Source organism: Symphalangus syndactylus, chromosome 18, assembly GCF_028878055.3.
Source record: "Symphalangus syndactylus isolate Jambi chromosome 18, NHGRI_mSymSyn1-v2.1_pri, whole genome shotgun sequence".
Taxonomy (NCBI): domain Eukaryota; kingdom Metazoa; phylum Chordata; class Mammalia; order Primates; family Hylobatidae; genus Symphalangus; species Symphalangus syndactylus.
The window spans coordinates 26620736-26633166 of record NC_072440.2 but is presented as its reverse complement, the minus strand read 5'-3'; the positions used below and the strand labels follow the sequence as shown (position 1 = coordinate 26633166).

General features: G+C 37.0%; 1 protein-coding gene across 12 annotated transcripts in view; it reads right to left on the bottom strand.

The window, feature by feature from the left end:
* FAM169A (family with sequence similarity 169 member A) overlaps positions 1-12431 on the bottom strand; it is a 91320-nt gene that overhangs the window by 56992 nt on the left and 21897 nt on the right. For 9 of the 12 annotated variants that reach the window (XM_063623153.1, XM_063623152.1, XM_055253911.2 and 6 more), the window contains 3 exons: positions 5767-5901; positions 4292-4391; positions 3187-3272 (listed from right to left, as the gene is read on the bottom strand). In XM_063623153.1, the coding sequence (XP_063479223.1) occupies positions 3187-3272; positions 4292-4391; positions 5767-5898 (318 nt within the window). In that variant the 5' untranslated portion in view covers positions 5899-5901. Of the gene's footprint in view, positions 1-3186; positions 3273-4291; positions 4393-5766; positions 5902-12431 lie in introns of those variants that run through there. The other 3 variants (XM_063623156.1, XM_063623157.1, XM_055253915.2) reach the window with 3 other exon arrangements.

Genomic DNA, 12431 nt, shown 5'->3' with positions numbered 1-12431 from the left:
CTTCCAAGGCAACCCATTCCTTCCTTGAACCCACAGTTCTGACCAACAACAATTCTTCCTTATTCAGAGCTGAAATCTATTTCTCGAAGACTATATTTTGATATGCTGCAGCCATATAGCCTATAAATATTTGAAGATAGAGCCATGATGTTCCCCTAAATTTCACAACCACGTTAAACATGGTTATAAATGAAGGAAAAGGCTAATCTAACACAATTTGGGGTACTCTTGCCATGTCAGTCCTCTCTCTTGAAATTGCTCCAGATCCGTAACATCTCTCTTCATGTTTGGGACGTGGATTTCATGAAGGTATTTTGAAGGTGCTGCTGAGACAATGGGGCTTTTCTATATAAACAAAGTTTTTATTAGCTTTTTTGCTTATCTGGATTTTACTGCTAATTAACTAAAGCCCAATACTTTTTCATATGTACTGTTGTTTCGGTTTGGTGTTCGTGGTGTACAGTTAATTTTTTGAACCTATAGGTATTACGTTTCTATTTAATTTTATTGTGTTAGATCTTTCTCTTTGTTTTTTAATTCTGCCCTTCACAGATTAGCTCCTCCATTCAGCACTGTGACATGCAGAATTGATAAGCATGCCTCTAAGTCACTGACAAAATGAAGGACACAATGGACAAAGTTTTGCAGCATACAGTTGAGGACCTCCCTTCCATATAATTGAGCATGAGGTTCCAGGTACAGAGAGGTTTATAAAAATAAAGTCAACTTGCTCCAAGTCAAGTGTTTGTTAAGTACAAAAATGGTTACACCCTTTTGTAACTTTACCAACCAATTTTTCCTTACTGGCCAGGATTTGACTAGAATAGCAGTCCCCCTTCACTGATTTCTCTATTTAAGAGGGAACGTAGGCCAGGAGTGGTGGCTCACACCTGTAATCTCAGCATTGTGGGAGGCCAAGGCGGGTGCATCACTTGTGGTCAGGAGTTCGAAACCAGCCTGGCCAACATGGTGAAACCGCATCTCTACTGAAAATACAAAAATTAGCTGGGCAAGGTGGCACACGCCTGTAGTCCCAGCTACTCGGGAGGCTAAGGCAGGAGAATTGCTCGAACCCGGGAGGCGGAGGTTGCAGTGAGCCAAGATCATGCCACTGCACTCCAGCCTGGGCATCAGTAAGCCCATGTGAGAAAAAAAAAAAAAAAGAGGGAATGTTGTCCCTAAGGTAACTAAGGCCGAAAGAGTCCAAACAGTTGTAGTCTTATTTTTGGTTTTGACTCCTCCTCTTTTCCCAATCCATATCTGGAGGTTTCATAGTTTCTCCACTTGAACAGCAAAAGCTACAATATACCATCACATTAAGATTTTCCCTTCTCCTCCATCCTTTAGCCTTCATATCTATAATGTACCAAACCTCGGTCATGCTAAAACACGTCAGAATGTTTATTTTCTTGACATACATACTTCCTTTCACTATCAGAACTGTTCCTGAGAACATATTGTACTCCTTTATTGCTATCTACTCCTCCAATTTTACGGCTTTATGCAGGGATTTAATTCCCTCCTCCCCTTCAGTTTTTGTTCAAAGTTTCTTATCAGACTGGCAGATAACCAGGTATACACATTCTCCTAGCCTTCAGCGGATGGGCCTACCACTTTGGGAATCTTTAGGCACACTGAAGAATTAATGCAATATCCAAAACTTACTAATACTTAATAATACTAAGTGTATTATTCTCATATCTTCCCATTTCTTTCAAAGTTCCCAACTCAAAGGGAAGAAATAGAAACACCCTAGTAACCTGCAAGTTTCTTCAGTTTCTTTTTTTCCTGCTGCCGCTGCTGCCCCTTTAAGCAAGCATCAAGTTTTGCTTTTCTGTGAATTGGAGCAACAGGATCAAAGTTTCTTGATATGCTTTCCTTGTTTCTTCTGACTGGTTCAACTGCCCACAAAAAAATGAACAGTAGCTGGCACCCTGCGAATCTGACAAGTTTTTACAAAGTTGGCCTATCCTAGAAGTGTTCTAAAGGAAGAATATCAAGACACATATATATTTCTGTTAAATTCATTCTTCTGTTGGCTGGGCGTGATGGCTTATGTCTGTAATCCCAGCACTTTCGGAGGCTGAGGCAGGTGGATCACTTGAAGTCGGGAGTTCGAGACCAGCCTGACTAACATGGAGAAACGCCGTCGCTACTAAAAATACAAAATTAGCCAGGCATGGTGGCACATGTCTGTAATCCCAGCTACTCAGGAGACAGAGGCAGGTGAATCGCTTGAACCCAGGAGGCAGAGGTTGTGGTAAGCAGAGATCGCGCCCCACTCCAGCCTGGGCGACAAGAGCGAAACTCCATCCCAAAAAAAAAAAAAAAAAAAAAAATCAGGATCCTCATCAAGGGTCTCTTTCTTTTAGGATTAATTAACAAGAAACTCTATACTTAATTAATGAATAGTACTGCTTCTCCAAAAAGTCAGTATTCTTTTTAAGTAAGCAAAGTCTAATGCACTTCTACCAAGTCAGTTTCCTATTTCTCCAATATTATTATAAATCTCACTCTTCCAGCCACCAAAGATTTCATCTTTTTTTTATTATGCTCTGCCTCCTCAAATATGTTACATCTTTGTTTCTATGGATTTTCCATATCCTGTCCTATTTATCCTCCAATAACTAGAGCACCAGAGATATCTCTTAAACCCTTTCATCTCTAGCATGAAAACCAGCTTCCTTCCTGCAACACTCTTCAGCTGGCTGCCTTCTACTATAACCCTGCCGAGGCTGGAAGCTTGCTCTCTCCTGAACCTGGTCATTCCACTGTTAGGGACACTATATAGACCACCTGAAGAGGCCCTACTAATAAACAAGTTTCCTGGTCAGTCTCTCCTAGAGACAGAAGCTAAACAATCACACAAAGGGATTGTTTGATAGTTTCTTATTTGATAGCCTCTATCAAATAAGAAAATCAGAAGCTAAAGTGGATAAAGGTAGCCAAAGCTCAACTAACCCATAGGTATTCATTCTTCCTCACCCAATCTCAGATACTTACAGAATCACATAAAAATGGAGGAAGCCCAACCTGAATGCTGGCTTCATGGTAAGAATGAAATTCTAGGATTTAATATAACCTGATTATTTTTAAATGGGGAAGAGCTCAAAAACTATCACTGTTTACAGGAAACACTGTGAAATGGCCTCAAAAGAAACACTCAAAATTAGAGGATCTTGTTACCTGCTTAAGCCCCTCTCTTGAAGGAACAGATGTTTTCACAATATCATCAATAGCCCACCACTGATCAGCAAGGTAAAGTGCCACAGCTAAAATAGAATAAATAATCATTAACACTTGAGTTTTAAAGTACACTTTTAGACTTAATAAGGCCATATTGTACCATAAAGTATCTATATACTTTATATTTAAGAGTATCTATATAAACCTTACCAAATAGTAATATTGTACTTTGTAGCCTCATTTATACCATTTTTATTTCATTGATATGGTTTGGCTGCATCCCCACCCAAATCTCATCTTGAACTGTAATCCCCACAATTCCTACATGTAGAGGGAGGGACCTGGTGGGAGGTGATTCGATCATGGGTCAGCGGGGGTCCCATTATCACAAGATCTGATGTTTCATAATGTTTGGACTGCTCCTCCTTCACACACGCGCACACACACACTCTCTTGCCTGCAACCATGTAAGACGTGCCTGCTTCCCCTTCTGCCATGACTGCAAGTTTCCTGTGGCCTCCCCAGCCATGCGGAACTGTGACTCAATTTTTAATTTTTTTTTTTTTTTTTGAGATGGAGTTTCACTCTTATTGCCCAGGCTAGAGTGCAGTGGTCTGATCTCAGCTGACTACAACCTCCACCTCCTGGGGGGTTCAAGCAATTCTCCTGCCTCAACCTCCAAAGCAGCTGGGATTACAGGCATGTGCCACCAAGCCCAGCTAATTTTTTATTTTTAGTAGAGATAGGGTTTCACCATGTTGGTCAGGCTGGTCTCAAACTTCTGACCTCAGGTGATCCACCTGCCTCGACCTCCCAAAGTGCTAGGATTACAGGCATGATCCACCGTGCCTGGCTCTGAGAGTCAATTAAATCTCTTTTTGTTATAAATTACCCAGTCTCAAGAAGTTCTTTATAGCAGTGTGATAACAGACATTCATCCATCAAACATGTAGCTATAAGCAATTAAGAATTACATTTTCATAAAATTACAATTTGAAACACTCTTAAAAAAAAAACAAATTCCTTCATGTAGCTACCTTTTAAATAAATTTCTAACAGTTTGGAGAAAAATTCTTTAATTTATAAAAATTAAGCAAAAAGAGACCTGTCAGTGAATCTTCAGGTGCAAAGAGAGCAAGAATTTTCTGGGTCTGATCTCCACCATAAAGAGGTACAAAGCCTACATTTGACAGGCTAATAGGAATCTGAAATGACAAATTAATAAAGATTAGTGAATAGTCTGTTAAGAAAATACATTAAAAAAATCAATCTTTTATCAAAGTAGTAAACTTTTCCTACGTTAATTTTAATTTATTTTATAGGAGACATTATTTCTAGTCTCTAAAAAAAGAGTAAATCAGATAGACTTCGCTTTTGGAATAATTTTATTGTCTTAGTGAAAATATGAAAAGTTTTTTCAATAAATATGATTATGTAACTAGCCACACATCTGAATAAAAACCAAAGCTATAATATGACCCATAAAGTCATTAAAAAACAACTATAATTTATCATCTGTTATTTAGACTACTTGAGGAAGACACATTCCATTATCTAGTTAAAAAAAAAAAAAAAAAAAGCAGGCCGGGCGCAGTGGCTCACACCTGTAATCCCAGGAGGCCGAGGCAGGCAGATCACAAGGTCAGGAGATCGAGACCATCACGGCTAACACAGTGAAACCCCGGCTTTACTAAAAATATCAAAAATTAGCTAGGCATGGTGGTGGGCGCCTGTAGTCCCAGCTACTCGGGAGGCTGAGGCAGGAGAATGGCGTGAACCCAGGAGGCAGAGGTTGCAGTGAGCTGAGATCGTGCCACTGCACTCCAGCCTGGGTGACAGAGCGAGACTCCATCTCAAAAAAAAAAAAAAAAAAAAAAAAAAAAAGCAGTCAAGTAAATTTTTTCTGGGAAGATACATGCTACTAATATGCTTTAACATTTTTTTGCCTTCATTTAATCCAACACTTATGCCCTATTTAGAGATAACATTACAATTCAGAGAATTATAAAAATATTGGTGCTGGGGAAGACTTTAAAAAATTCTTTAAGTCATTTCCAGAAGAAAAATCCAAGGCCTAGAGAGGTTAAGGAATTTGTCCACCACAGTTCACAGTGAAACTGTAATGGTTCCAAGTCTAATGATCTTTCTATCACAAAATATTGTAATTTACTGACTAGAAAATTTGATTTTACTTTTTTAGAAAAAGGAAGAAAAGATTCATGGCACAAAAAATATGTAATTTAGTGTTTTGCTGATTTTTTAATTAAAAAATTTTCTAAACTCACAAATTCCAAATCTAAAGTAAATCTGAAGCAGCTCAAATATAGTAAACAGTCTTAGCAAAACTGGTGGTATTCTCACATATAATTTTAAAGACATAAAGTCAAATAGCAATAACCTGTAGAGTTTGTCTTTTTAAAAACTGATCAACCAATATTTATCCATTTTACTGAATAGATTTCTGTAAAGATTTCAAAAATTAATGATTAACACTTAAAATGATTTTTTTAAAAAAGGATATTTATTTCATGTATAAACTGGACTGAAAAGATTGATGACAATCACTGCAGAACACCTTACCGTAATATTGAGAAGAGAAAAACACTCTGGATTTTCAGGGTCCCCACACCTTAAATCTGACATGTAATCTTCAGCAGAGTTTTCCAATTCCTCATGGCTGCAATTTTCCAGCATATCCACAGGGAATGCCATCCTCTTTAACAAACAACATGGAACAAACAATTCAGAATATGAAAAGCCATCTTCCTTCACTCACAGAAAATAAATTTTACTACAATGTTGCCATATTTTGTTGTAACAAGATTTTTCTGTTTCACTATGCCCACAGAATACAACTTGAACCTGCTGATTTAACCATGTATGTCAAAAAGAAAACTTTCAAACATTACTCATTTGTATTAAAAACAGGCAATGAAATAAATTAACAGATACTTCCTTAAATAATAAATATGGTCACATAGGCATAAGACATATGTATACGTACATACACACAAAAATACACATATAAATATACTCTCATAAACCACTCAACATAAAAGTCACTGTAAAAGGACACAAGAACTTTTTGGAATAACGAAAATGTTCTACAATTGGATTGTGATGATAGCTGCACAACTCTATAAATTTCAAAAAAAAAAAAAATCTAAAAAAAATCACTGCGGGCGCAGTGGCTCATACCTGTAATCCCAGCATTTTGGGGCCGAGGCAGGTGGATCATGAGGTCAGGAGTTCAAGACCAGCCTGGCCAAGATGGTGAAACCCTGTCTCTACTAAAGGTACAAAAATTAGCCAGGCAAGGCCGGGCGCGGTGGCTCACGCTTGTAATCCCAGCACTTTGGGAGGCCGAGGCAGGCGGATCACGAGGTCAGGAGATCGAGACCACGGTGAAACCCCATCTCTACTAAAAATACAAAAAAAATTAGCCGGGCGTGGTGGCGGGCGCCTGTAGTCCCAGCTACTCGGAGAGGCTGAGGCAGGAGAATGGCGTGAACCCGGGAGGAGGAGCTTGCAGTGAACCGAGATTGCGCCACTGCACTCCAGCCTGGGCGACAGAGCGAGACTCCGTCTCAAAACAAAACAAAAAAAAATTAGCCAGGCATGATGACAGGTGCCTGTAATCCCAGCTACTGGGGAGGCTGAGGCAGGAGAACTGCTTGAATCCGGGAGGCAGAGGTTGCAGTGAGCCAAGATCACACCACTGCGCTCCAGCCTGGGTGACAGAGTGAGACTGTGTCTCAAAAAAAAAAAAAAAAAAAACACTGAATTGTACGGTTGCAATAGATGAATATTATGGTATATTATAAATTATAATTCTCATATATATAGCTTTTTTTTTTTTTTTTTTTTTCTGAGATAGGGTTGCACTCTGTCACCTAGGCTTAAGTGCATTGGTGCAATCGTTGTTCTATGTAACCTTGAACTCTTGGGCTCAAGCGATTCTTCTGCCTTGACCTCCCAAAGTGCTGGGATTACAGACACTAAGCCACTGTGCCAGGCCTATATAGCTGGGTTTTTTGTTGTTGTTATTTGTTTTTTAAGCCAGATTTTAATGGGGAAACACTAAAGGTTTTAACACTAAAGATGAGAAAAACAAGGACTCCACTACCCTATAACATTATGTAGGCAATGATCAATGCAATTAGACAAGAGAAAGCAATTAGAGGCGTAATAACTGGGGTGGGAGTAGGGTAGAAGCGAAAGTATTGCTATATCGATTATTTGCAAATAATATACTTAACTGAAAAATTCAAAAGAATCCATGAAAAAACTATTCCAGGCAACAAGAAAATTTAGTAAAATAGGACATAAAATTAGCATACAGAAAGACACCAGTCTTCATACATACAACATAACAGTAAGAAGAAATAAGAGGGGCGGGGGTGGCAAAGTAAAAATAGAGAAAAAAAAAAGTATAAATAGAGATGAAGACCTCATTTACAATAGTAAAAATCAAAATAGGCTGAAATTCAACAACAGAAACAGTATAAAATCTATATAAGGAAAACTACAAAACATTCCTGAAAGTGAACGAGACAAAAGACAAACCATGTTCTTGGAAAGAAAGCTTCAGCATCGTAAAGGTACTGGATCTCCCTAAGATAATCTATTAATTTAATGCAATCCTAATGAAATAGCTTTAAGGTTTTATTTTTTCCTGAGGCAAGAAAAGTTGATTATAAAATTAATTTGAAAGAACAGACAAGCAAAAATAGCTAGAAGAATGCACCCTGTCGGAGATTAAAACATCTTATAAAACTTCTATAATTAAAACATCTTATAAAACTTCTACAATTAAAACAATGTGATATAGGCATGTGAATCAACAAATGGAACAAGATATAGAAATACACATATCTATGGAAATTGAGTATGTAATAATGGAGACATCTGATTTGGTGGGGAAAAGACTTTTTTAATAGGTAGTATTATTTCATTGGCCTATCTTTTAAATGAGACATTAATTTTGCTCATTTTGAACTTATATTCGAAATCATTCAGTATGCTCTTTACTGTGTTAACTCTCTTCACTCAACATTACTTCCGTGAGATACATGAACGCTGTTGCATCTATCAGTTAATTTATTTACCCATTCTACTGCTGATGAACGTTTGGCTATTTCCAATATCTGGCAATTATGAATAAGGCTGCTATGCATGCAGAAAACTCCTGCATGAGTTTTCTGGTAGACTTACGTGGTCATTGTTGTTAGGTCTATATACCCAGGCTAACCAATGTTACTAAAAGTGAGACAACCCTACTGCATCCTGATATGATGCAACAAGAAAATCTGACCTAAATCTAACCAAGCCATTAGAGAAATATGTTAAATGATGCCTTAAGTATGCAGTCAACCAAGTTTAGAATAACTCAGTTTCTTCCAAATATATGACATGGAGTTTATAGAAAAAAAGATGGAAAGAAAATATAAATTAAAAGTAACTTAAGAGACATGTCAATGCACTGTGGAGAGTATCCTGATTTGTTTACTCTTGAAAATTTCCATGACAAGGCCAGGCACAGTGGCTCATGCCTGTAATCCCAGCACTTTGGGAGGCCGAGGTGGTTGGATCACGAGGTCAGGAGATCAAGACCATCCTGGCTAACACGGTGAAACCCCATCTCTACTAAAAACACAAAAAATTAGCTGGGCGTGGTGGTGCCTGTCTGTAGTCCCAGCTACTCAGGAGGCTGAGGCAGAAGAATTGCTTGAACCTGTGAGGCGGAGGTTGCAGTTAGCCGAGATTGTGCCACTGCACTCCAGCCTGGGCAACAGAGCGAGACTCTGTCTCAAAGTAAATAAATAAATAAATAAATAAAACAAAACAAAACGATGTACATATGGTTGGGAGCCTAATTTTATATAAATATGTACATTCCTAAATCAAATTGATTTTTAAAAATCAAAACTTAAAAACAGCACAAATTCATTTCAACTGTTACTAAATGTAAATGTCTAAATTAAAGGGAAGGTAAGAAAAACTTGTGAAATCATTTGGGAGTAATACCACAAGATTTGCAGCCAACTTTTCAAAAGCCTATGAATTTCAAGAGAGATCAACCAGGAGCTTATGCAAGTAAGATGTTATAGGTAGAAAAGGATCACAAAATAAAACAGTAGCTCTATTGTGAAGGAAGCTTCTTTGTTAGCTTGGGCAAATCTTTGTATTTCTGTCAAATTCAGTATGTAAAAGCAAACTAAGGAAATAATAACATTATGGTCTATAGTCAGATCTAACAATTCCAATGAAGATTAAAATTGCAGATAAATTATAAACACGAAACAAATGGTCAATAGTCGATAAAAGTAGTATGACTAGGAAAACAGAATGTAATAACTGTTTTTCTTCTTTTATAGACAAGACCCCTAATATCAAATATCCAAATTGTATCAAAGACTCAAACATCCAAGTAAAGCACTGAGACATTTATTATACTGTATCATTGACTAGATGAGGCTCAAGAGGATTAATGTCATATTATTCTCCTTAAATCAATTCAAAAGATTCACTTGAATATTATCTACCAAAACAAAGTATGGATGAAACACATTTAAATTTTCATTTACTAAGAGCAATTGTAATCTAAAGAATGAAATGCAAATTTGTATTTGAAGACTGCTGCCAGAAACTTTGTCTATAAAAGCATAATCACAACCACATAAAAATAATACGGCAGCATAAAGAATACAAAATGGACATGAGTTTGATAGAACAGCAAGTTCAAGTTCACAAGTGATTTTTCACTTACTGTTACTATGCTACTATGGTTCTTAGAAGATTTTAAATGCTAATTTCATATTTAAAATTCTAAATATGCATTTTATTTTAGCTTCATCATTGAAAAGGAGAAAATTCTATTAAATAAGCAAACTAGGTCATCTAAATTAAGAATCCAAAGTCATAACACAGAATCACAGAACTTTAGGGTAGCAAACAGTCTTAGAAGTCTTGGCCTCAGCCTCCCAAGTAGCTAAGACCACAAGCACACACCATCACACCCAGCTAGTCTGTATTTTTTATAGAGATGAGGTCTGCCCAGGTTGCCCAGGCTGGTCTCAAACTCCTGGGTTCAAGCGATCCTTCCGCCTCAGCCTCCAGTGTGACAGGTGTGAGCCACTGTGCATGGCCCTAAGAGGCTTTAGATAAGAGTGGTATACAGGCCCACCCTACTACGTCATGGCAGGGGTGAGACTGGAACAGAGGACAGGTGTCCCTAAGTCCGCTGATCTTTCCTCTACCCCAGTGTTATCCAAACCTCATTAATTTGCATACCACCATCAACATTTTTGTGTGTCAAGTGCCTATATCACTATCTAATATTTTTCTCAATTCACTTAAAAAAACAAAAAACCAAAATGCATTCTTCTCATCCCATCCCTGCTCCCCTTTTATAATTGTGGTAAAATATACATAACAAAATTTACCATTTTAACCATTTTTAAGTATACAGTTCCATATACTCACAATGTTGTGCAACCAGCACCACTATCCATTTCCAGAACTTTTTCATCACCCCAGACATGGTCTGTACCCATTAAACAATAACTGTCCATTCCTTCCTCCCACTACCCCCTGGTAACCTCTATTTTACTTCCTGTCTACGAATTGGACTATTCTAGGAACATCTTAAGTGAACTTATAGAATAACTGTCCTTTTGTGTCACGTTTATGTCACTGTGCATAATGGTCACAAAGTTCATCCACGTTGTAGCATGTATCAGAATCTCAACTCATTTTTTTAGAAACATTTTATTAACCCTAAACTATTAAGACTTGCATGTGGGCACAACAATAAAGGGAAAAATATTAAGACCTATGAAACCACCAATTTGATATATTAGATTATACATTTTCCTAATCAGCATTAAATTTCCTATAATTTAAATGTTCACCTGAATATAATCTAAAAATATCTACCAAATCGCCAGTAGTATGTCAGCACATTAGAAAACACAGCACTATACAAAAACACATTACTACAGATCACACCAAAGTGTGAAAACAGAAATTAGTGCTTCTTCATTCTCTTTTTCAAGTAAGGTTTTTTAACAGAAAAAATAACTTCTGGGCTTATTTTTATTATTGTCAAAGATTTTTTTTCATATACAAAATGTTACTTAAATACAAAACAAGCCTGTGTCCCGGAGTCTGACAATTTAGATACCCTCAAATTTGCATACAGAAGAGCACCAGGAGAGAAACCCCTTAGTTAGATGCTGTGATTTCTGAACACGGTTTAAAAACAACTATATCCATCATAGCTTTTAATATGAAAAAAACTGGAAAATACTTCCCTAATTCCAAAGGCCCAGACACACACACACACCTATACCTCTCTTCTAAAATATTTTTATGTTTGCAAATCTGTTCTTAAATCCATTACTTTTGTTTCCAGTCATTCTCAGTGCTAAATTTTATTCGAATTTAAAGGAAGATGAAAGAATTAGAAATTATTATTATAAATCAGTAACAGCAGCAGGTAACATTTACTGAGAAATATCCCTTTATCAGGCTTTAGAGAGACTGTCACATTTACTATATAACAAGGAATTCCTATCTGCCCCATTTGATAGATGAAGAAACAGTTTTGGAGTTCAAGAGACTTGACTAACATCATACCACTAGTGAGGCTAGAGAAATATGAACCTAGGCAATCAGATATACTTTTAAATATAATTATTTTTATTAAATATGCAAAATCAAATATGGTATTTGTCATGGTTACATAACATTTTCTTTTGTAAAATATAATGATATTATTAAATATTCTATTTACATATTACACCAGAAAGAGCACTAGTATTGGAATTCTGTGACCTTGGCTCTGGGGTCGGCTCTGCCACTAACTAGCTTTATGACCACTGGCAAGTTACTTACCCTCTTTAGGCTTCTGTACTCTCATTGGTAACGTGATGCAACTGGACAGGATAATCCTAAAGACCTTTTCACCTCTAAATGCTTGGAATTGTTTTTTTGTTTGTTTTTGAGTCTTGGTTAATTTAAGACTATGTACATTGCTAGCCTAACAGTGGTTCTGCTACTAGTTTAGAGAGGCAGCGGAAGGGTGGTCAAGTTCCAGAGAGAAATATAGGTTGCTATGATAAATCCCTTGCTTCTCTCTCTTTTTTGTTGTTTTTAAGCTTCTGTTCTATGTTACGTAACTGTAAAGCTGTCAGATCAAATTCTGTCAAATACTTTATGCTCTGCCCATGAGATAAACCAAA